The sequence below is a fragment of the Neolamprologus multifasciatus genome, chromosome 4 (genome assembly GCF_963576455.1).
Source record: "Neolamprologus multifasciatus chromosome 4, fNeoMul1.2, whole genome shotgun sequence".
NCBI classification, from domain to species: Eukaryota; Metazoa; Chordata; class Actinopteri; order Cichliformes; family Cichlidae; genus Neolamprologus; species Neolamprologus multifasciatus.
Genome location: NC_140442.1, coordinates 6,372,569 through 6,398,774, shown reverse-complemented (window position 1 = coordinate 6,398,774; position 26,206 = coordinate 6,372,569). Strand labels below are relative to the sequence as shown.

General features: G+C 40.4%; 1 protein-coding gene across 3 annotated transcripts in view; it reads right to left on the bottom strand.

Moving 5' to 3' along the window:
• Positions 1-2,098: 2,098 nt before the first annotated feature.
• The window catches only part of spop (speckle type BTB/POZ protein), a 116,502-nt gene continuing 92,394 nt past the window's right edge, over positions 2,099-26,206 (bottom strand). For all 3 annotated transcript variants that reach the window (XM_085158240.1, XM_085158242.1, XM_085158241.1), the window contains exons 8-11: positions 25,394-25,449; positions 22,342-22,464; positions 20,469-20,611; positions 2,099-17,842 (exon numbers count right to left, since the gene is read on the bottom strand). In XM_085158240.1, coding sequence (XP_085014366.1) covers positions 17,698-17,842; positions 20,469-20,611; positions 22,342-22,464; positions 25,394-25,449 — 467 coding nt within the window. In that variant the 3' untranslated portion in view covers positions 2,099-17,697. The remainder of the gene's footprint in view (positions 17,843-20,468; positions 20,612-22,341; positions 22,465-25,393; positions 25,450-26,206) is intronic.

Genomic DNA, 26,206 nt, shown 5'->3' with positions numbered 1-26,206 from the left:
CTCTATACTTGTGGGGATAGTCATTAATACATTCTCCTGGCTGTCACTAGTCTCCCACATGGCTAACCCCAAAACTTTGCTTCAACCTAAACTGAACCTAACACTGACTGTGAAATCAATTTTACCTTCCTCTTTACTGAATGTCATCCCGGGGCTTTAAATGCTACCACTCAGTCAGATGCTGCCGGCTTCACAGAGATACAGACAAAGTGCACTTTGCCACCAGCACCTTGACACACTGGCCAGGGCAATATTAGACACCAAGAGATTCCAGCCCTCCTTAAAGAGCTGCAGTCAGTGGTTGGAGGCTGGAGGGGTGGAGTAAGTCACAAGCTCCCCACCTAACAGAATAAGGTTCATACTCTCTTAAGAATCTCCATTGCTTTGTTTTAATTTACTTATATGTTTTAAGTTGCTTTTTACTTTCACTTTTACACACAAGTTTGGTTTATATAGAAAAATCTAATTGTTTAGCAAAAGGTTGTGTGTGTTTTTTCCCACTTTTCAATGTTACAAACTGGGTCGAACATCCATGCCAAAAAAGATGCACAGATGCCAATTATAAGAGACCGTTTAAGTTCATCCCTTTCATTTAAAATAAACAAACCATGGTGCGTGTAGTCAGTACAATTAGTGGTATAAATGAGCGCATGGGTGAACAAGTGGTGTAAGCAATGCTGTTTAGTGCAGAAAACAAGGCCAAAAGGGTTTCTCAGAGAGGAGAGCCATGCAGAAACTGTTCTCTGGGGGCTTTTAGAGAGCACTGGCACACTGGGCCTGGGTGTGGCCAGTATTAATGATGAGAAATGAGCCACACCACCCCTCCAGCATCTGCAGTTGGGACCTGCCACATAAACTGGCTGAAAGGAAGGCAGGGTGGATTGGGTCATCACACCCAAAATGTAACCTGCGTGGCGTAAAATTAGGCTTACCCACCAAGTTTAACTGTGACATCAAGGGGTCCTTTATAAGCATCTATATGAGACTAAAAGACCAGAGGGGTATACTTCAAACAAAGTTCAACACAGCCAAGATTTTTATAATAATTGGCTCAATAACACCTAAAACCCCAGGTATTGTGGCGATGGTTATCAACTTTATCTGTTATACTGTTTTTTGCGCTACAGGCTCTGTGAGTGCTCACATAAAAAGGGGACGTTTCAGGGGTCACGTGACACTTTCTTGGCACAAAGTGATCCCTATGAGTGTCGCCGACTTCAGAGATGTTATCGGATGACGATCGTTATAAAATGGTGATTAAGAATCTACAGTATAAAGAACATAAAAATAATAACAGTAAAATGCAACACTGTTGCAAATAACAAGAGATGAATGCTTCAGAAAATCGTTAATGCTGAGATTTATTGCGCAGAGCTGTAAAAAAAATTAAATTAAAGTTTATGTATCGCTGAGCGCACTCTCAGTGCTGCTGTTTATTTCTAAAGTGACAGCTGCATGTTAGAGCTCTGAAACTCTGAAAATAGACACCTTTAAACGTTACTGTCCTATGGCCTAATAAAGGAGATATGGATTTAGTTGTTAGCAAGTCAAAGTGAAACTACTTAATAGGTATTCTGTATTCTACTTGCAGCAATTCCAGCAGGGTAAAAGAGACTTAGAAGTAAATCAGAATAAAATATAAAAAAAATTTTTTTTAAATAACAATAAATGAATATTAAATTTATACACAAACATTGCCATGACAATGTGACACACAGTTTGCACCACTAGAAACGTACCACTTAACATCTTGCACATTAAAATTCATAATGCACTTGCAACATGCTGTAAATGAAAGAATCTGTGAAAATGTGCAGCTTCCTGCAGATTTTAAACTGAACTCAGAACATAACCTGCTGCCAACCCGGTTAAGTGTTACCACAGTGATTTAGCCCAGTAAGAAGAAAGCCACTTTCATATCACTGAAAACTCTGACTTTAAGCTCGACGTAGTTTGCCAAGCCATTAATCTTGCTTCGTAGTACACGGTCTGTTGCACTGTTACCTTAACCCAGTGCATTAGATACCAATGACAAATGACACAGCCTAATAAAGGAAACTTAGTACCAGTAATATCATTGTAGAATAAACAAGTCACAGTTAATGCAGACATATAGAACATTACAGCTACAATTATGTTGTTATTGGCATTACAAAGGATCCTCAATTATCTTCCTGATGGTGCGACAGAAAAGAAAGGGAAATTACATTTCTCTTCCAACACACTTGAGCTCCAATCAGCTGATTTCAGTTCATGTGCAGAGTGAAGGAAAATGGAGTGGACAATTTTGAGGGGTGGAGACAGAAAGGACTGCATTATGCTGCCAACACAACTTCAGCTTGTTGCAGATATCTTCACAGACAGATGTTTGCACTAACACAAAGCTAGCAAAGAGCCCAAAGTGATGTTAAAGCTTAGTCTGCCCACCACAGCCTAGCAGCCAGAGCCTCGTCTTCAACAGGTAGTAAAGACAGTGACGAGCAGTCAGACTTTCTGTATTGTAGCCTTCATTTCTACCTCTACCGTGGAGTACAGTTTCTTTAGGGCTGGTTTTCAACCTTTGTGTTGTCAGCTGTGAGTTCAAACCTAAACGCTAAAAGAAAGATTGCATGTGTGTCCTCTTTAGGACAGGGATTTGTGTCAGTGTGTGGGAATGCAGCTTAAGGTTTACACTGCAGGATGCATTTCAGAGCATATTATGGAGAAACCAAAAGCAATGTAAAGAATAGTGTAGGGAATTACTTTCTTCGGGGAATAATTAAGCTACATAATGCATGAAAAGGAAAGAGGAATGTTTAATATCTCATCTCTCTCCTTTCTTTTTTTTTTTTGTTACAACCCCACATTGGATAAAGGTAATCCTCGCTCTGGCATAACAGAGCCACCAGATCCCCCACTAAAGAGGCCATGGATTTTTCCTTTAATCTGTCACCCGTGCGGTATGCTGAAACCACAGACAATTAAGAGGCCGCTGGTCTCTGCCCGTTTCCATGACACTGCCAACCTGCGGTCTGCCCTCAAACCGACTATATTTCATCAAACCATAAACACGTCCAAGTGACTGTATAAGCAAGTGGACGCACGCACACCTACACACAGAGATTAATCCGTTTTGTCTCGTCAATGAAGCTGTGTGACATTAGTGTGCGGTGTTGCTATCTGTCAGTAATCTGGAGATGTAGCAGGAAGCTCAGCAGTACTTCATCTGAGAAAAACCTGCTGATTAGCACTGGAATTATCCCATTAACAGAAATGATTTCACAAGCTTCAGCATACAAATGAGTCACTTACAAAACTTTCATCTGATACAACTGCAAAACTTATTAGATCATTTAATTGTGAGATTAAAGTGGGCTAATTTGACAAACCAGCACTAATCACAAATGACAATAGGACGGCCTCGAGGACTGAGCGGGGAGCGTGCAGCCTTGTGCTTATTTATATATTTCTAATGAGAGCGACTAAAGGGATACAGGGATGTCGGAGAGAAAATGAGGTAAACCAAACAGCTGAAGCTGCAACGAGGAAGAGAATGAACAATTAATAAATGCTTAAAGGGAAGAAGAAAAAAAAGAGTGTGTTTGGTTGGCCAGTTCAGAGCTAAGCTCCGAGACAATCACAATAAAGGCTCAATTGCTGCACGGTGAAGCAGACACACATGCTCAAAACAACGTGAGAGCCAGAGATGGTAACGCTGGAAGTAGCGGACTGTGATTAATCAGTGACAGCTAACCACTAATTACAACCCCCAATCAATTACCTCAACGCTCATTATCTAGTCAACACACCACCTGGAGAGCACTAATGCGCTTTACTTGCTGTGGGCAGAATCAGACTATATACTCGGTCTTTTGAAAGCACTGCCACTGAAAGTGAAAGCTAGCTTTGCTGAAGAACAACATTTGACAAGTGTGCAGTTGGTGTGTGTAATCCAGTGCGTTCCGGTAGACTCATGCTTGAGTAAGGGAGCAAATGCATAATCCCCTATATGTTTTTAGTGCACTGTGTCTTTATAAAAGAAGGTGAATATGCAAACGTGTGTGGTAAAGGGAAAAATCTCTGCTGTGTCCCAAAGCCTCCGGCGTTTGCTTTACATTTTAAGCGAGACTAAAGATTAAAGCTCTTCTCCCGGCGGTTCGCTTATAGAGAACAACCCAATTACACCTCACCAGACCTGCACCTACAACCAAAAGGGGAAGAAAGGCAGAGATGCACAAGAAAGAGAAAAGAGACAATGAAGACGCTGGAGACTACAGGGAGTAATAAGTGAGTTGCAGGGGGGGGGAAAAGAAAAAAGGTAGATGACTGTGGAGGGGAAAAGGACACAGGAAAAGATGTAGTTGATGTGAGAGAAGGGCAGTGTTGAAGGAATGAGTGCAATGCAAAGGAAGGTGTTAGAACAGAAAGTGGGAAGGGGGATTGAATGGAGAATATCAGAGGCGGGAGGAAAGCAATGTCAGACGTCTCCTTGGGGGAAAAAATACTGTGTCCAGTTAAAAGCTGGGACTCCGAATGACAGAAAGAGTTAACTACTTGAAACTTGAAGACCTCAAAAAGCATGAATCATGCAACATGACGTCAAGAAGTAGACAGTTTGCTCATGTTTCGCAAGCCAACTGGTCTGTTGGCTTCAGGTCACGGCTTGCAAACGAGAATGGACCCACAAAATGTGCAATGTTCATTTCTTTCAATTTTTTGTAAAGCTGTTTTATGGGTATAACTCTAAAGATGGCAATCTCTGGGTTTTTATTGGATAGATTGTCATGAGGTTTTGTGCAGATATCCAAAGTGCACTGCTAGCATACTAAACGAAAGGTAAAGGTGAGGGAACGGATCGCTATTCAGATCATGTAAGCGTGGTGATATTGGCATATTATTCAGACAACTGCAGTAGAGCCCTCACACAGCAGGATTGCTCTTCAGTTTTTTTTTCTGCTCTTCTTTCGAGCTAAACTGTTAAATTGTAAAAATGAACTCCACTATTTTAGTATACATACGGGGGAGAGACAGAGGCCGGACTTTAAACAGGGCACAGCCGATCTTTCCTTTTTTCGTTGAAAGTATACATTTCAAGAAGCGCCTTTGGTTTTTACTGCTATTCCAAATTCATCAGTACACAATTTATTCTGTGTGCAATTACTTTCTTGACATACACAGCATCTATCAAAACAGCCACGCATAATTTATTTAGCTGCAGTTTATCCAAATCTGATAAACCGTAGAAAGGCTAATTTAGATCTTTAGTCTTAATAAATACCACACTTAAATGAAAAATGGCATTAACACAATATTTTGCACTCTTGACAGAAATTCCAGGCTTAGTAAATATTCCCCTTGGTCTCGTTTAGTGGTGCCCCCTGGAAGTCGATGCTTCGAAGCATCAAGTGTAGATCCCACATGGCAAGCGCGCTGTGCTGGGGGGGTTGATTCATGAAAGAAGATAAAATCTAAGGCAGAGTAATACTTACCAACCGAGCCCTTCCCTTTAAGGGACCCATATCAGACATGAATCCAGTGTTGTAAGGAGTGAGTAGTAATGTTACCAGCAGCAGGTTTTTTCCCCCCAACTGTCACCTAAAACATATTTTTTGCATGAATGGGACCTTTTCTTTCCTGTGTTTGTGTGTGTGTGCTTAGGTGTGTTTGTGTTGTAATACAAAGGCTCAAATAAGGTAAAAATAAGAACACAAGATATTTCTAAAAATGCAATCAGAGGACAAAAAAAGGAAATCCAGTTGCTCAAATGAAGAAAAAACAATTTCCTACTATATCTACATTAGTCAGCATTTTCAGCTGAATAAAGCAAGATAACTCTCTTCTCTTTGGTTGGCAAAACATGAAAAAATATCACTCAGTGAATCAGATGTCAACAAGGTAGGTCAAAGGAAGGTACCTGAAGTTAAAAGAATTAAATTAAAACATGCAATCATAAAATAGTTTGGATTTCTGATGCTGAGAACATTTTTCCAACTGAATATGAGAGAAACCACACTCGCTGTTTCTAAAGCTAAAATTTCGTGTAGGCAGCATGCTGCAGACTGAATAGACACGTGTGATTTTATGAAGAAACCCATTTTTGAAAGGGCTTTTTTTACAACACAAATCTCTAAATTCTAATCCAGAAATGACAGAAACCTCCTCTTCACTTTCCTCCCTCTTAACATCCCCCCCTCAAAATGTTCAGAGTAATTATACAGGTGATGATTGTAGCTGTCAAAGAGTTTTACACAACAAACCCAAACAGAGAAGAAGTTGAAGAATAGAGATGAAACACGGGGAGAGATTAAAAGTGTGCGTCTGCTGTCTCCAAGCTTTACTTGCTTCTGGTAACAGCTATTCTTTACTCAGAGCCAGCAGAGTTTATCTGGTCTTCTGTAGCTGACTGATGATGTGAGTTTTTAGAAGCCAGCACCAATTTATCCCTAAAGTTGCAAGCTGGCCTTCGTGTGTTCCTGTGAGCTGGATGAACATTTGGACCCTGGAACAGAAATGGATTGAAATCAGATGCTTTAGAGTTTTTGGGTAATACATGGAAAATGTGTATAATTTAACACACACACACACACACACACACACACACACACACACACACACACACACACACACACGTAAACATTTCATTGTTGTCAATTTGATTCGTATGTGATGCAAAAAGAAAAAAAGTTTGTATTTCACACAAATCATCTTCAATTAAAGACTCAGATAAATATATTGCTCGGCATTCCACCTACTGACTGCAAGCACCCTCTTGCAGCCACTCGCCAGTCGGGTTGGGGAATACATAATTTTTCCTAGCAACCGGCTGTTACCGGGGGCCACTGAGCTGAGCCACTGACTGGGGCCTTAGCAGACCTCTAGCAACCACTCACAACTGGTCAGAGAATGCAGAGTTTTCCCTAGCAACTGGTGGTTGCTAACGGTACAGTCTGCTGCAACTGGAAGCAGTCACAACCCAAAAATAAGGAGCCACTGAAGACGACTGCATAATTCTTAACGGTTTCCGCTGGTTTTCTCACAATCTATAATTCCTTTCACAGCTTTGATTCATTCGATTTATTCTGCAAACAGATATAATACTACCGTGTCTGTCTCATTTCATTTTAAATCATAAATCAGACTTGAATAAAAGAAAACTAAAGTAGTAAGGATTCATCCTTTTTTTTAAACCAAGGAAAAATAATCTCATAGATAATTTGAGGCACCAGTGTGGATCAAAACGAAAGATCTCACTTTGAGACATGTGGCCAGCAAATATTGATTAGTACAACTTTAAATATTTGTTCAGCTACTGGCATATGAGGCAATTGACTTTCAAATTTAGGTGTGGATAAATCTGACCCCGTGGAGCTCGTCTAGACTTAAAGACGACTAAAACCACCTTTTTACTGGAAACTGGAGTGTTTTGCTGCATTTGAGTTTGGTCGCTGATTTCTGAGTTAATAAATGTAGTGGTCTAAGATCTAGGGGTGAAAAAAATCAGAGTATAAAATTAATCAGCGGAAGCTATTTGAATACGGCTTATCAAATAACTTAAAAGAAAGAAAAAAGAGAGACAGAGTCATTGCAGAATCAAAGATGGAGGAGGATGCTTGTATTATACATTCAGTGTATGAGAGAATGAATCAAGAGTTTCTCTCCTCCCTCTATCTCAGCAGAATCCAAGCTAAAAAGCTAAATAAATAAGAAATGGCAGTGGGGGTCGCCGAGCCGTGACCTTTCGGCCCATTTGCTTTAAGAGTGCAGGAGTGCAGCCTCAGCTAGACGCTCCTCCAAACTCTAGAGGGTAAATTTTAATCAGCGCCGTGCCAACGGCCGAGGCACTGCATCATGCTTAACGAGGCTAGAAGAAGGCTCTCATTTACCCATGCACAGGTAACAAATGGACCAGTGCTCATAAGACAACCCCGTTTCCCCTTTTTTCTGTGATGTCCTTCAGTATCTCTCTCCTCCCCCTCTAGTTATGTGCTCACTTTTCCTCACATTCAAAAGGTTTACACTCCGTAACCACACCGTTTGATTTTTCTTCCCCCGTATTTTCACCTGAAAACAACTGCTTTAACTCAGATACAATTTTCCTTTTATTTTGAGCAAAGCAATTCCGGAGTCTGCCATTGTAAGGATTTATCTGAGCAAAGGCTGCATCCATTTCCTACACATTTGTTTTATGTGCGTTTTCCACGTTGTGAGTTACACCCAAAGCAATCTAAAACAACTGCCCTCCAAAAGAAATCCTACCGCTACAAACTTTATACATAAACTATGTATAGTTTGTATTTTTTTAACAGTAAAACTTAAAAAACATAAAAACCTGCTTAGTTACTAAAGTGGGAGTGAGAAATGAATATGAAATGACCAGCTCACTGCCTTAAAAACGATCTTATATCTCAATATTTGATGGACTGCTGTAACATCTGATAATGGTATTCATCATTTGTTTTGTTTTTGGGGGGTGTCTTTATCTAGTATTCCATTTCTCCAGAACATTGGCTTATGATCACATCACTATGGTACTGTAGAGCTGTAATTTTTCCACTCTATTCTTTGTATTCATGTGCAAAAACCAAATGGTTCCTGTGAAACATTAAGGCACTACTCTTCTCACACCCTCTTTAATTTTCACTCATCTCTTCTTCCATTATGCTGTTCATCCTCAGCCTATTTTTACAGGATTAAAGGTCCAGTGGAAGATGGGTAGCAAAACATTGTCCATGCTACTTACGTATTGAGCTGACAATTCAGGGTGGAATTTCAGTTATTGCTAAAGTAGACGATGTAGCTGCAGAGTAGAATTTAGGAGGAAGAATGTTAGCCCACTTACCAGCAAGATTTTAGCTCTCTTGAAAACATGGTGGGTTTAAACTGGTTTGAAACCCCTGATTAAAAATAGATCTGAGTAAATTTAAGGCTTCTGACAGCAAAGATCAGGTTGACAAAAAGTGTAAAAAAATGCATCGCTTATTAACCTAAGAGTTTTGCACCTTTTTTCTTTCATACCATTCAGCTTAAATCTCTCCCTCTCAAAGTCTCCATCACTTTTGGCTCCACAGGTCTCATTAGAGCCAGGCCAGTAGGGGAGATTCTAATGAACAGATGAAGGGGACACACACACACACAGACGCACGCAACCTTGAAAAAGATTACACCAGGGACAAGCACAAAATAAAAACCTTGCACTTGATTATTTCACGTAAAATAAATCACAGCCCTCAGACACACACTCTAACCTCAAAGCAAGAAAAATGGCGATACAATAACATTTGCCATGAGAGCACGAGCAAACATGCAGCTATAGATGACAGCGCTCCTTGTTAAGGAAAAAAATGAATGCATACACACACGCGCACACACACATGCGCATTCAAACACACCCTTGGATAATGAAACGTATACACCCATGCACCTTCCTCTGTTGCACTGTGCACAATAAGTCTTGCTTCATTAAAGCCAAATCTCATCCACTATCAGTTTACAACCACAGAAGTCGTTTGAACCGCCAGGGAAATACAATTCCATTCCGTTTCAGGGTTATCTTAATATATGAGCTTGTCTCCGCCACATTGGTCTGCGGTTATGAGCCGGGCAAACACCCACAGCAATGCAATATTGCACCGACACATTCACACGACAGATTGGAGCACACAAAGCAATTAGCAGCTCATATATATGTGTGTAATTGTGTCCGCGTGTGACTAAACTCCCTTGTCTACTTCTTATTTTACTCTAATTTCTACATCCGGTGTTATGAGCAAACAGTTCATTATGGATTGCAGTTTATTTGTTTGTGTCCTTCCCGTAATCCTGAAGACAACATTCAGAGCAGAGGATTCACCGAATACGGCAACTAGTTACATTATGCAAAACTACACTGCTGCATTGTATCATCAGAGCTTTATGAAATTTAACTCGCCAAGACATGGTTGAAAAGAAGAACCAAGACAAATGGCGTTCAAAGAAGACAAATCTCTCAGCGCTGTCAATGTCTGAGGTGCTTTGGCCATCCATCCTCGATCTCTCCTTCATTCGCTATCTGTCTGGCCCTATCCCACCTGTATGACACCCGATCACTCTTCATCCCTCTGTACATCCATTACCCCTGTCACTTCATCCTTCCATTTCTCTGCCCCAAGGCCTGAGCTTCCCTCGCCTGTCACAGATGATACTATCAGTGTGGATTACTTGGGATATCATGAGGAATATATGGTCAAATATCCCCTTGCAGAGGTCATAATATGTTAAATAATGACATTGCTATTTATAGGTAGTGTTGTTTTATCTAGATTTTATAAAGTGACTTAAAAATTCTGAGTACTGACTTACTATAAAAGAAACAGTGAGTGAGTGAATGATAGTTACACTTTTAATAAGCTATTCATAACAAATATTAATTATTACCAAATCATTGAGAGCTGCTCAGATACTCAACAGGTCTTTTTTACAGAAGATAAATAGTCATATTTTCCATTATATAAATATTACTCATACTTTAATAGCTGCATATGCAACCTGATAGTTAAAATGCAATAGTACAGCTGCCATTGTTTTTTTAATTTTGTGATTCTGTGTATGTAATCGCAGTAAAATGTGTTTGGGTAATCATGTGCTATCATTTAGTTTTAAGCTCTTGGTCAAGTGTTTGTGCGTCTGTCTGTGTTTGTGGACAGACTTTTTCCAAACACAAGCATCAGGGAAGGATCAGCCTGTTGTGTGTGCTTATGCACCATGCAGCAGCTCAGAGCAGTCAGACTTCCCGCAGTCTCGGGTGGCCTCCTGAAAGGAATTCCATCTGGGGCAGCAGATTTCAGCTGTAGCGATAGAGCGAGGAGCTTCGACATCCAAAACAAGTAGGCAGTAGAGCTGCTGGTACTTTGAGTCAAACACAGCCAGCTGAGCAAAGCTCAGGTGGTTCGGGAATCTGATTAGGATGCTTCTTGGGTCTTTTCGTTCTAAGGCTTTCCTGGCATGTCCAGCTGGGAGAACACCCCAGGGTATGCTCAGAACTTACTGGAGGGATTGCACTGCTCCTCTGACCTAGGAATGCCTCAGGATCCCCCAGGAGGAACCTGGAAACTAGCTGTAATACCCTGCTTTGAATTAAGGAAAAGAGATAGATAGATGGATGGATGTGTAGCAGAAATTCTTCCCCTAGGGTGAGACTGTCAATGAAGACTTTAAAATTCAGTGCAAATACCCTGAACCATGAAGCGTGCCATAGTGCACAGCACACAGTTAATTGAAAATGCATATATTTAGCTCGAGTCATAGACTTGGTTCTCGGCGACTTTGTCCTCCTCCCCAAAATGAAATTGAAGTTGAATGTGTGTGATTTCAATACAGTGGAGGAAGCCTACTGATGAAAGTGAAAGTGGTCATGAGAGAATTTAGGAGCAGTCAAACAAAGGCAACCACACTGGAAACTGTAGCGCTTCTCAAGGAGATAATGTAGAAGGAGGAAGACCAAATTTAAATAAGGCATTGTTTTAATAAAAGTCAGTTGAACATCCTATTTTAAACTGCTGCCATGTGTGTATAAAGTCAAAGGCACTGATAAACAAATAGCTGAGGTTTGAATTCTAGGCCCTTAAACTGAAAAGCCCAACAAGGTCTGACCCCCTACTCGACACTTTACTTTGCTATCTCCTCACTGCTATCCATCCTCCTTCCCCTCCTTCAGGCCAGTGCAGACCAGCAGGCATCAATCTCAGCCTTGATCTTCCTTCTCTTTATTGATGGTGGGGTGACACAGATGCAGAGCTTGTTACAGGCTTTCACAGCACTGACCTGCCACGCCTTGCTCTCCTTCCTCCTATAAAAGGAGTGAATGATGGGGAAGCGAAGGAAGGGGGGGGCGACAGACTTATACAGCATGCATAACAACTGAGTACACCTCTCCACATGCATCATGCCATCCATCGCCCCCTGACTGTCTCATCTGAGGCCAATGGAGGTGCACACACACACAAACACACACACACATTTACAAAGACACCGAAGGTTGGCTGCAAGCTGCTACCCAAGCTGACTATCAAAGCTAAAAAGAAATCACACCCCGGCGCCTCAAACTCCAGCTCACATGAAGAAGGTCACACTGACAGGCTCGACTCCAGCTAACAAAGGCTTTTCCTATCTCAGGGACATTCCCCAAAAAAGCAAAGTGCTGACATGCACGCCCACTCAGAGAGAACCATATGTCTGCCATGTTCGCACACTCTCAGTCCGACACACATGCGCGCACACACACCGTGACCTTTGCAGCAAAATTCTCAAACTCTGAAATATTGGCTGGACAGCTTATTCTGAGGGTTATCAAGCAATATAAAGTGTAAACCATCAAGTCTTGTTCTCCACTTTTGGCATGCAGTTTAATTCTATAGTGCTTATCCCACTGCACCACAGTGGGATAAACACATACTGCCAGGTCTGAGGTTTAAGGTGGCATTCAAACAAAAGGCATGTTCTCCGAGGAATATAAATGGGCTGGTTAAAAAGCATAGATTGATATTACTCATATCAGAAATTTTATAGGAATATTTATTTTATTTCTCAGACTTCAGAACCTTGAATCTGAGAGTTTTGCAGACTCTTGTTATCAGCATTTCCTTAAAAACAGAAATTTCATTATTCCTGGAATTTGCTGGTGCCATTCATTCAGTTTTTCGGTCACTAATCCCATTGCCCCCGGGAACATTGGACGTTACCTTACACATCTGTTCGAGCTCTTCGTTCAGCATCTGGTGATTCTTCATCTCCTTCCTTTCGGATGTTACTATCACCTGGGATTGCCACATCTATCACAACTGCCCTCTTCTGCTCCGAGTTACCACCACTATATCCGGTTGGTTAGCCAGCAGCTGTTTGTCAGTCTGGATGCTGCAGTCCCAGAGGATCTTAGCGCCGTTTCTCTCAGCACCTTTAGGAGGTGTGCCTCATGACGACTTCAGATCCATGGGCAGTACAGATGTTTGTGAACACTAGCAAATTATTTTAGTCCCAAAAATATATCTGCATTTGCAAATGTTGTGAATATATTAATATAAAGAACATATCCCTTTTGCCTTAACAAAAACTTGTCTCCAAACAAAAAACAAAAACAAAAACAAAATCTCTGTCTCTGGCAGCTTGAGAAATCACACAAAGCACAAAGTGACTGGTTAAATACAATATGCAAATTCAGAAAAAAAAAAAAAAAAAAAAACACCAATGAATTGAGTCTATGTTAACTGAAAAAGGCACCTAAATGACCCAGTTGTATAAACCTTTTTTGCGCCACGGACCGGTTTATGCCCGACAATATTTTCACGGACCGGCCTTTAAGGTGGCGCGGATAAATACAACAAAATAAAACTAGTACCGGTACCGAAAAAAAGAAGATTTAGTCATTACACGTGAAAAGACCGAGTTAACGATAAAAACGATAACAAAATAACGCTGAAAACCGCTAAAACCCCTGAAAACCATACATTTCACACCTGAACCTCTACTCTCGCGGCCCGGTACCAAACGAATCACGGACCGGTACCGGTCCGAGGCCCGGGGGTTGGGGAGCGCTGGTATAAATTACTTTGTGGAAGTAGGGCTGTGCGATATGACCAAAATCTCATCCCGATATAAGACATTTATCGTCCTGACAACGATATGAATACAAAAATGTAATATTTTCTGTAAATTCTGTGAATCTCGGGCAACTCGATTTGCGTGAAGTTTTTCCAGCTGGGCGTCCTTTACCTCGAGTCGAGTGTTTTAACCGATGCATGAAACTATACATTTTTAGACATAAGTTGTAACAGCCACCATTTTCTTTCAAAATTTTAAGTCTAAGGTTTATTTTTATAGCACCTGAAGGCTCTTTTTTGCTTCTCATCCGTAAACTCTCTGCATACTCTTTCACGTGATTCAGTTTATTTTGAAATGTCTCAACAGGATCTTGAGCTTTATTGTGAAAGGTTTACATGAAAAACAAACGAGCGGACAGCGGAGCCATGGTTTTACGTCATTGTTGCTAACGACAACACGTAAAAACGGGCGCTTGTCCGTCTGTAGTGTAGTTATATTAAATATAAGAGAAAGAGAGAACTTTAAGAAATTAATAAAGCCACTACAGTGTCCATCGAAACGATGAAAAAAAAAAAATTGCCGTTGTTGTTGTTGTGCCAAAAAGTGATTGTCTGCCAAAAAGTGATTTCCGGTATTTGCCAAAAACTGATTGCTCGTATTTAAACTGCTATAAGTAACTTGTTGGGCTATAATATGTGAAACATGTTAAATGCATCCCTCATGGATGACATAAAGTCATATTGAGCCACAAACAACATTCGTGTAACAAGGTAGAAGCCGCAATCAGTTTTTGGCAGTGACTTTTATATAACCTTTATTTATGCAGTTAAAAAAAATCTCATTAACATTAAAAATGTATTTTGTCAGAGTAAGCTGGCCAAGAGGACAGCAGAAATGGCAGCAAATATGACAATAGTTCTGTAAAAATATTTTAAACGAGGATAAAGGACTGGATTGGTTATAATGTAAGTACAATAACACAGAGCTGTAAAGATACTTGAAAAAACAGATAATTTTTTATTTCTATATATAACCCCTTTGTAAACGCTGTTCACCGAAGTCTATTTACCAACATACATAAAGATATTACACATAAAAAAAATACACGGAAACATTGGAAATCGGTTTTTGGCAGGCAATCACTTTTTGGCACAACACCGTAAACAGTTCATTTTATGACACCACGAAACAAACGATAGCGTAATAGGAAACGATAGATGTTTTTATATCGTCATCCTGTATATATCGTTATATTGAACACGTGGAAGTGCTTTTACACACACAGAGATGACTTTGTTCACTAGTTAAGATCATAATTTTATGCATGTATTTGTCCAGCTCTTCTTCTCAATGCTGGTTTGCACAGATGTTGAGTAGTAAAAAGCCTGGTAATATAAAACTGTCCAGTTTGAAATTATTGCTAAATAAATATTTTCTTTAGAGAATGACTCACAACACAATAAGAACCACCGGAGGTTCATGCGTGGATGCTCTCCTTACAACTCTCTTCTCATTTTTCTACTCGCACAAACACTACACTCAAATAAAGGCGTAAAATTTGTTCACCGTGACTCATAAAACTGTTACATAAACTTGCATCATAACTTGATATCTGATGTATGTAGTTGAATCAGTTCTACTCCCATGTGCCCAAACATTAAGCCCCTGTATACTGTCTGTATCACAAATAATGGCCATTTGTGTGTTTGATGAGCACCAGCACAATGCCAGATTATCCCCAAAGACCGGCGGCCACGGCTGACTGTTTGATGAGGAGTGATTTAAAGGGCTCAGGGAAGAGCTTCCCTAAAGCTCCGAGGGCCTCTACTTTGGTCAACACAAAGAAATCCCTGTTAAAATACAGTCCGAGACAAAGGTCTGAGTCTCTGAAGTGATTACAACCTATCTGTTCTCTAAGCAAGAGACCCATTCAAAGAAGCCTGAGAGCTAAGTCTGCATGCTACACAACTTGGTATGAGACCCATGTGATCTGCTAAGGTCGACAACATCTGCACAGGAGATTGAACACTGATCACAGCAGGATTACACTGGAAACTAAAACGTGACACTGAAACACAGTGACCTAGCACCAAGCTGAAAGAAGCTGTGCATTAATTAGCCAGTGACCTGTATATGTGGTCAAACTGCATAATTAGAAAGAAAGAAAATATGAAGTATTAGAAAAAAGACACCAACATGCTGGGAAAAAATTCAAAAATATATGTATTTTACAGTTTTAAAGGGCAAAACGGTGAACAAGTCAAGGGAACACATTAAGGCATGAGATATACTTGATTTTAACTATACGGATGATGGTGAGTGTTTGGAGCTTCAGTTGTGAATGTCATCAAAAAATAAAAATATGCAAGAAGATTCAAGAAGCACACCAACGGTAAGTACTAGAGTCTGTATAGGCATGCTGGCATCTCTATGATGTGCTGTTGCCTCTGCAGAGAGACAACTACACTTCATTATCAGTGTCATCTTAGGTATATGTAAATTAGACATAGGAACAAACAACTCTGATTGTTTTGGAGCTCTGGATGGAGGTGGCTCCATAGTTTAGTGGTTTGCTTGCCAAGCAAAAGGTCGCTGGTTCAATTCTAGCCAGAGAGACAAATTCCCATTTTGGTTGCATGACGAAAAACATCAAGAGCTTTATCAATTGAAGTCCCACTGAGAATAAACTTCTTAAAAGAAATGGGCAGCCCTGATATTTACTGTTTTAGGTGATGCAAATATGGAGGCCCTCTGGTGGAATCCTCCACTAACACGTGTAGTAGGGAGTCAAGCACATAAAATGTTATATTATCACTGCAAGCGGATGTTTACGTTACTGCATGGTTAAAAAGCAAGTATCTCTTGCCTGAGGTCAACAGGTTAATGTAAAACATGTCATGTTTTGAAACTTGCAGATACCCTCTCTGTTGTGTTAGCTGGCAGCGCTCTCCTTTACATTTCATTTATGCTTATGTATCGTATGGATCAACTGACCACCAGCAGGAGTGTAACAATAAGCAGCCAACTTTCTCAAGTGACACTTCCAACACAGTCGAAACGAATAAGAAAACGAAATAATAGGATAATAGAATAATAATGTGTTTTAAAACAATGGCAAAAAAGCATTATTTTGTGCAATTCGACAATGAATGAAAAATAAGAAGACAACATAAAAAGAGCAGATACTCTGTGGCTGTGTGGTCTGTCAGCTTTGAAGCACAGTTAATGTCACAAGACAACAAATACTATGCCAATTATATTAAAACACTGCCCACTAGATATTAAAAGATTGCCCACTAAAACATGCCCACTAATAGGTTATAGTGAATACTTTGATCGGACTCTTGTAAAATTACTGTCATGTCCTCAGTCGTCCAAGAGCCGTACTGTTATCGATGTTGTTATTCAAACAGAGCGACTGCGCCTCACGCTACTTGCTAAATGACAACAATCTGGCAGAAGTTTGTCACCAGTCGGAAATTAGTCAAAATCTGAGCTAAACATCTCAACGTGCCTGCCTGGTTTTAACAGTTAAACAGTTTACATTTGTATTCTTTCATGGAAAAAATATCAAGACAATTGTTCAAGCCTTAGAAAAACAATAAACTGAACACCATTAAGGTCTCCAATAATGGGAAAACAGTCTTTCACTTTCCTGTTGGTTGATCCTCTTCACTTGTCTCTTCACAAGCACAGTTTGGGTTACAACACTGTACAAGACAAGACGTCACAGACAAATATTTTCAGGGACTCAGCGTTGACTTTTCACTTTCAGACAGGAGATCAGTTCTTTACGTGCCTGACAGGCAGGATAGAGTTGTAGCCTTCCAATATCATTGATGATGGATATGGAATAAGCAAGGCTTTGGGCTTGCAATCCTTAAATATCCAGGTCCAGGTCTTATGGTATTCACTCAGTTCATCTTACAGTGATGTGTAGTACTCCTCCTCTATAGCATTAGTCCAATAATTCTCTGTGCTGCCCAGCTGTATAGCTGCCCTAGCTATATATGTACCCAAGCCCTAGGCGTCAGTTGTGGGCATCTTGGGATGCTATAGGTACAAAAGTAGGATTGGGAGAGAGGAGCAGTGAGGCTGCTGGTACAGGAAGAAGCAGGGTTAGGTCGGGAGAATCGCTCCAAACCACTAGGACTGTTTCAGCCGTTTTCTTGGGGGACCCAGGAAGGGACACTGGGCCGAGGCCAGAGAATGATAGGCCTCTGCAACCAGGTGTGGGTGAGAGATCACCATGGATTTCCATCCTGATGTCTCCATCACATCAGCAGCGTGACTGAGAGAAAAAAAAAAAAGGGAAATGAAATACAAAGGAAACGGAAAGCGGGAAAAGATGTTAAATTAAGAAACTCAACAGATATCCAAACAAAGTACACAAATGAATCTTTTTTTCGGAGAGAAAGAGTTTGGGATTATAAGACTCCATCTGTGTGGAGAGCAGCTTTGAGACATTACAGATTTGTCATACCAGCTGGTGAGGCTGTTATTTATTTTATATTTTTAAATATTTAACCTTTGAGGTCATCTTTGTGATAAATAACATCACACAAATAAAAAGGCATCATTAAAGTTGCACAAATATACAAGCATGCGATAAAAAGGTTAAGTCATAATGTTTTTTTATATCATATCGTGAAATAATTACTTGATTAATCAGCTAATGAACAGGAAATTATTCAGGAAAGATTATGATCATTTGTTTATTTATGAGAGTCGATTTTTAAACAAAAATGTTAAACATTACCTTTTGTTAAGTTTTAATTGTGAGGATTTGCTGCTTTTCTGGGTGTAATGAACTAAATCTTTTGTTTTTTTGGACTCTTTTATACAATACTATTACACAGTACTCTTAACATGTACTATAATTCATATATTATAGTATACAGAACACACTATTAACAGAAAGAAGGTTCGTTTTAGAGACCACATGAAAATCTCACTGTGAAAAGCAAAAAAGGCACACAAATGATGACTAGTTCCCATTTTCAAAGCATTCCACGTTTAGGTTTCATTATTCACACCTTGTATTGTAATGAGGAGAAATAAAGATGGCTAGCATGTGCCTATTTCAGCTGAATTCATTCCATTAACTGTTCATTTGTTTGCTCTTGAAAGATCCTCAGACATTTAAACTAAATGGTTTTTCCTTAGCTGGGAAAAGGGGGGAAAAAGTTGGGAAGGTTTTCTAATTAAGTGCTGATCAGTTTACTTGTGGTTGAGCTTACACCAGCAGACCCTGTGGCAGTCTTCAACCTCCTGACACCCTCAGGGTGCTGGGATGCACTATCACGCACACCGCTGTGTGGCCTTTAATGACATTTTTCCTGTTTTATTGTGTGTAAATAAACAACCGCATGCGTGTGCGTGGACACGTGTGTTTATGTTTTGGCGCGTCTACTCCTGGCTGTTTGTGTGTGTGTCTGCGTGAATGTGTGGCCCTATGGTTTCCACACAGCAGCTCCAGACCTCCAGCCAACCTCTGACCCTATTCTCTGTGGAGGAAGTGAAGCCCTGCTCACAGTAATGGCCAGTACGCTCAAGCTGAGGGCAGCGAAAGGGCACGACGAGAGCAACCGCAGCAGGAGGAGGAGGGGAAGGGATGGACCGATGGAGGGGAGAAGAAGACGGCAGCAGTGACAAATAAAGAAAAGGGGAGGTGACAAAGAGTAATCAAACGTCACGGAGGGAGATAGGGAGAGAGTGACTGGGAGTAGAGCAGTGATGTGAAGGTAAATCACACTATAGTCTCCAGTCAGTGGTAATTATAAGTTACCAAAAAAATCTACTAAAAAGGCATTTTGTCTGTGCTTCACATTACTCATGTTGTGTTCACATGCTGGTCTAAAAAAAACTCTGTAAGCTTTTCTGTAAACAAAGTGGATTAGGAGAGTTTAGTTGCCTTTCCTCTCTGCTGCATCCCTGGTGAGGACGAATAAATGAGACAGAGGAAGGATAAAGAGGACTCTTATTGTCTCAACTACATGACTGTAAACTGCTTGTAAGGACTGGTGTGGAAAGAGGTTAAGGTGCTTCTGGGGGTAGGATTATTGGTTTCTCTGTGTCGTCCGTTTTCGATATTTGTCCTCTAAATTGATTTTTGTTTTGCTGCTCTTGTTGCTGTCGATTGTGTCTGCAGGAGCTGGGTTGATAACGCTTTGCTGGCCAGGAGTCCCCTGTGGCCAATTTTCCCACCACCACAACAACGCTGTCGCAAATTAAACTGTCATAACGCCCATAACCACAATTAATGACTGGGATTAGGGGGAGAAATCTGCATTACTGAACACCTTTAGGCACACACGAGCTCTTAAGCACAAAACAGAGGTGGGAGACGGGGAGAAAAGGGGGGGAAAGGAAAGGATAATGGGAGCGAATGGAAAAGGGAGGGAGACGAAGCCCAGGCGGGAACGAGGAAAGGACATGAAGCTGTAAAGAGAGGACAGAGGAATGAACAAAGGGATGGAAAAAGTGTCTGGCTCTAAGGCACACAGTTTGAACAAACACGGGTAAGGTGATAAGCAATTCAGGTAGCGACTGAGAGAAAGCTTTTTGTTTCAAGTGGGCATTGAAACACTGGATCAATCACCTGTCGGTGGACATAAGTAGTAGTCATTGATGCTAATAGGCCCCATCGTACCTAAACAGGCTGCACGCAACACGGTTAACAGCAGCAGCTGAGGTTTATTGCTAAATGGACCAATATGATACGGCAGCAAAATCACCTGATCTGGAGATTAAATTAAATTTCCTCGCGAGACAAAAATTGCTCCCACTGAAAATTAATGACATCCCCTGACAAAAAGCCGAACGCAGAAGCGCGCGTGCGTCGGTGAAAAAAATATTTGCATTAGCGTGGAGGTAGTTCTCAAGATGGATGATCTCAGCGTGAGCGTGTAACTCACTAGTTGATGAAGTCCACGGCCTGCGTCTTGAGCTGATCTGCACTGTGCAGGTCGGCCAGGATAAGGATCTCTGCGGCATTCTCCACAGACAGATTCGTGCAAAGAGCGTCCTCACACATCACCTTCAACCTCTCCAGAGCATACTACAAATGACAGAGAGGGAGGATAAACAGCAGGTAAACTAAATTACTTAAACAGCGCTGCCACCGACAACTGTAGCAGCGGTGTGTAATGATACGGTAACACAGAATTACTCCACCGCAGTGGCAACAAGCATTAAATTGAATAAGAAAAAAATATGGCAAAGAGAAGGGTAAGTGACAGATATGCATACTGAGTTGGAACTGATGATGGAATAGCATTACACGAGAAGCAAAAAATTATTTCCATGGAGTCTGATTACAAAATTGCCAGCTACAATAACCTTCTCTCATATACACACACACACTTCAAGATGACTCGTAGAGGTTTAGCGGAGGCTACAGTTTAATGTCGCAGTACTTCCTTTTAATTTAACAAGTTACATTCTCTGTCTATCTACATTCAGTGACATAAAGCAGTCGATTTAAATGATTTGTCATTAAATAAGACGTAAGTAAGCACGTGGAAAGATTTAAATAGGGCTACTGGTTCATGAAAATCCCAAAACTACCAGTTTCTATTTATTGTTGAATGCAAAAAAGACAGGAATTATCTGTCTTGCTCCAAAGACACAAGTTAGGAACTAGTGACGAGTTAACCTCCTAGGACCTGGCGTCCACATTTTGGGTTATTTAGACCAAAATACTCAATTTTGCTCTACAAGGGCCTGATATCCACTTACGAGGACATTAAACTGCTACTGTTCTATCGAAATTTTAAATGAATATCCTCATATGTGGCTCTTATTTTTCTTAGAAACAAAAATCAGGTTAAAAAACAAAAAAAAAAATCTGGTAATTCTTTGTTTTTACATTCATCAGGTCCCAATGTGCCCAAATATCAAAGAGAAATTAAAAATGCATGCCGTGGAAGAGTTCGGGTCTTAGGAGGTTAAATGTTTTATGGTTGCAAGTGTTTTAAACCCTTTGGAAAAATTTCTACAAAGTCTAAGATCATGGGAGCAGTGAAGCTATGCTGAGTCACATGGTTCTTTGAGCCAAATTTGCACATTAAGATACGACTACTAGATTATTAGATTATTAGATTATTAATATTAGATTATTAGATTTCATAATCACTTAAAATCACTTAAAAAGAAAAGAATTTGAGCTAGTAACTAGCTCTAATTAGTCTGATAAAATGATACATTTACCGACCACTATTTAACAAGCACGGAAAAATAATGCATTAGTGATCTACGATAACCAAGATGAGTAAAACAAGTTCAACCAAGGTGAATATAGATGACTTGGTATAAATACTAAAAAAATACAAAGGTAGACACTATTAAAGCCTTTACACTGCTTGGAACTCCTCTGTGAATAAATTAGTTCATACAAAAAGAATCAAACAAAAATGGTATCACATGCAAACTATGCCAGCTAAAGCTCATATATCATAAGTTTACCACAAGATCCTTCCGGTGCAGATGACTCACTCGAAATGTGATTTTACAGAAACAGACGGGAAACACTGAATATCCGGCGTGAGTACAAGAATAAACAATGAGGAAAATGATTCATTGGAAGTGTGTGCATGTCTTTACCTTGCACAGTTGGGTCGGCTTTATCCTTTGCTATAAAAGTATGTTTGGATGTGTAAGTATGTGTGTTTAGAGGTTGAGGAGCATTTGGTGCTTCCCAGGTGTATTTTTGGGAACATTATCATGCATACCAGCTTGTGTGTAAATGTACATAGTAGCAGGTGCAATGCACACACACACTCTTTGTACCTTGTCAGCTGCAGCCAGCAGGTCATCAGCCATCTTGTCCAGGTTGGGGGCCTTGCCTGTGTAGATGAAGCACATCATCTCTTTGAAGACATCTGGCTCCACGTCATTTATCTCCACACGGTTCTGAACGGGTAGAGAGGACAGGAGAGGCGAATACACGCAGGGTTTAACAGAATAAAAGAAAAGAGAAGAAAAACAAACGCTTTGACAATCCTTCAAAACTATGTATGGCAGCAGTGTCTTTTTTATTTCATGTAAATTTCCCAAAACCCACCTGACTTAAACTCTCTCACCTTGTTTAGCGCACACACACACACACACACAAACACGCACACACACACAAAGTCAGCCATGCAGTGATACAATAAAACATGTTCCAAAATCACAATAGAGAAAGAAAGAAAAAACAACACCTTGAAGAACCTTCTGAGCAGTCAAAACACGTTTCAGCAAAACTACATTCTAGTGAATTTATTTAACTCTTTTCAGCAGATTCAGGAGAATTAATCCTGAGCATTCATTCCTTGACGGTGCCCGCAGCAATCAAAGTAGGCTTTATCGCTCTATGGCACAGTGACGGTAACCCGAACCTTTCCCCTCCACGCTGACGAGAAGAACAAAGCAATAAACCAATTATAACAGTGCTTTATCGTCACCACAGTGACCAGCGGCGTTTTAGCAGGGTCAGACTGGGTGTACCAACAGTTTAGTGCATTTGTGTCAACTCTGACCACTCAACACCAACATAATCATACTGAGAAATAATCGAAGCAGAGTCTAAAAGCTTCTGGTCTGAGCCTGCAGTCTGCCATGGTAGCCTTTTGCAGGAATGCACAAATCGCACAAACACATGAAGACGTGAAAAAATTATTAGTAATTCTAACAGACATGCATAATATCAAAAACACACCTATTGTTTCTAAATTAACCTCAAACTCATCAGAATCATTATATTTCTAATTCTTTTCTATTTTTTCTACACTTGACCAATTTCATTCTGCTAATTTCTAACGTGTGTTGGAGCGTTAATGAAATAAAAAAGACATACTACCACCAAACTACCTTGGAAATCACATGAGAAAAAAAACATAACAGGACTTTCTCGCGTAATGAGAAGCCAGTGCCCAACCAGGTCTCATAAATAGACACAACTCCTGTAGTTACAGTGTCTGAAGCTCCCCTCTATTCACAGAGCAGTCCTCTATCAGAGTGCTTCTTTATGAGCTCATTTGTCTCCTTTCTATAGAGTGCTGCAGAGGAGTGTTAACCCACCTATCTGTTTCCTCTGAGTCGTATGGGGACGTGGCCCACAATCTCTCCCTCTTTCTGATGAAGACGCCTACTTAAACAGCAATTAAGATGCATTTCCTGGCTCTGTGCTTTATAATTTCCCCATTTGAGCTCTGCAGGCATCAATATTCCGCTGACATGACGGCTAAATCGCCACAGTTGAATCTCACCGCCTCCTATCAGATCAACACAACCAACTGTGGCAGAGAGACTCAGTGCATCACACATGTGCAAGCACACACAGACACAAACACTGTTTTGTTTCCATCACGTCAGACCTAAACTTAACCCTATTTACACTAATTTCGTGACCGAGCCTCACTAAACCATGAACTAATTTAATTATTTGTATTATGAGGACTGGAGGGGGAATGGCATCAGAGACATTATATTTATGGGATTTATGGGAGAATTCTGAAACGCCCCCAAAGAGCAAATCAACAACAGAAACAGGAAACAAATGAGCCAATCATGCTGTTACACTGACACACGAGAGGTTCACGACCCTTTCAGTTTTCTGGTGGCAAATGCATCTTTCTGCTCATTATTGTAGCAAGGGAGTAGCTACTTTTTAGCTCCTGTATCCCTAATGTGCATTAGAATGGAAAAAAGCAGAGACACTGATGGTGCCACCACCCTGTTATAAAAGTGAGGGGGGGCAAAAACCTTTATAGCTTATTCTGGGACAGGAAATAACTGCAATGATTCATTCCAGGATGGCTGTTGAGTTGCGACACTTGCCTCAAGAGGAACTTGGATTGCATTTACCTAACTTTACATAAATTTGCACATAAATCTTCAATGTTTTTTGCATCTCTTAAAAGTATTATCAAGCTATTCGCATGCAGAACTGTAGCAACAGGAAGCTTGAATCCACACCGTCAACCTGCTAATAACACTAATCAGTCCCAATAGTTCTCAGAACTATTCATACCTCCACAGTACTCACACTTTAGTTCTACATAATTAAATAAGAAGTTATAGGAGAGGCAGAAACTAGCATCACCTTTCCATCATCTCCACTGTAAATAGGACGACGTCAGACAGGTTATTTAAAATACACCCTTATGACACCGACTCCTGCCTTATAACTGTCTGCAAACCACTTCCCCTCTTTGGAGCAGTTAATATTCCCACTAGACTCTCTCTACTTTCCTTTAAAGGTCAGTACTGTCAAGACATTTTGCTACTGATCAATGGCACCTATGCATGTGTTAAAGTTCACTAGAGTCAGAACTTGTATAAAAAACAACAAATTGAGCAGATTTACTGTGCCCATTTCATTAAATTAATGAATTTTGATGTGAGGTATGAACATTTTGAGCAGCAGGCAGAAACTGCAGCACAAAAATGGCAAAAAAGTATGTATATTAAAAAGATTAAAAAGAGATATCAAAAGGAAAACCATTTCCCTCATGACATTGCAATTGAGTTCCAGGAACAGAGTGATCATACTGAAAGCAACAGAGACTTCAGTCATTTTGTCTGATACCGTCTTGTTAAGTCTACAAATAACACGCTTTATGCCATCAAAGAAATACCAAAGATTATACAAGTGATAATGATATAATCACTTAAGGATTTTTTTTCCATATAGTAGCTGTGATGACACCATATAATAGTCAGCAAGACATGAAGGAACATGTGCAGCCACACTTGTTTAAAGAGGCGAGTGCTTCCTGATGCAACAGAAGGAAAGATTGAAATTTAAACATTTGACTCACCATGCACTGAGGGAGCAGGAGCGACGGAGTCAACTCACCTTCTTACTCTCTTCCATCTCGTGCTCAAACATGGCACTGAACACCGGCGAGCGAGCTGGGACAGAGAGAAACAAAAAGGCCGAGACAGAGAAAAGAGGGTTTGTTATTGAGTGTAATGTTGATACACGGCGAGGTCTCTGATATCCGTTAACAGCTTGCCACAGGGCCGGAGGAGAGCAGGGACATGACTGACAGCAGTGACAGCAGTAGAGGCGTCATGTGGAAAAAGTCAGCTCCTTTCTGCTGACAGACTCTTGACAGCCTTTCTCGTTTGTTTAGCCAGTATTCAACGTTGATGGGCCGACTTGAGTGTTGCTTATCTCATATATTATGCCCTAATAAAGATCTGTTTTCCTCTTTTAGTTGCACTTTCACTCGCTACCACTCAACTGCCATTTCTTCTTTTTTTCCTTTCCTAGATATGGTTTTTCACACGGCTTTTGCATCACAGCACAGTCTACAAATCCTCTCAAGGAAAGTTCAGACTATTCTTCCATTTATAGAAAGTGATAAGCCATGAGAGAGAAACAATGTAAAAGAGCTGCTGGTTATTTGCCAAGTCACAACAAGAAACAAAGAGGGTTTGCAATGAAAAATATATTCTTATAATCCAAGTTCACACAGATTTCATATTGTATATTTTGCAAAAGACATTTCTGCACATTTTGACAATCTCCAAAATAACAAAGATAAAGTCTAGTAGGAAACAAAGAAGCAAAAGCAATGACCCAATGGCCCTAAAATGGACATATTAATGTATTTAATGTTTTACGTATTTAGTGAAAGCTTAAGCGCATTTTTCACTGTTGTTA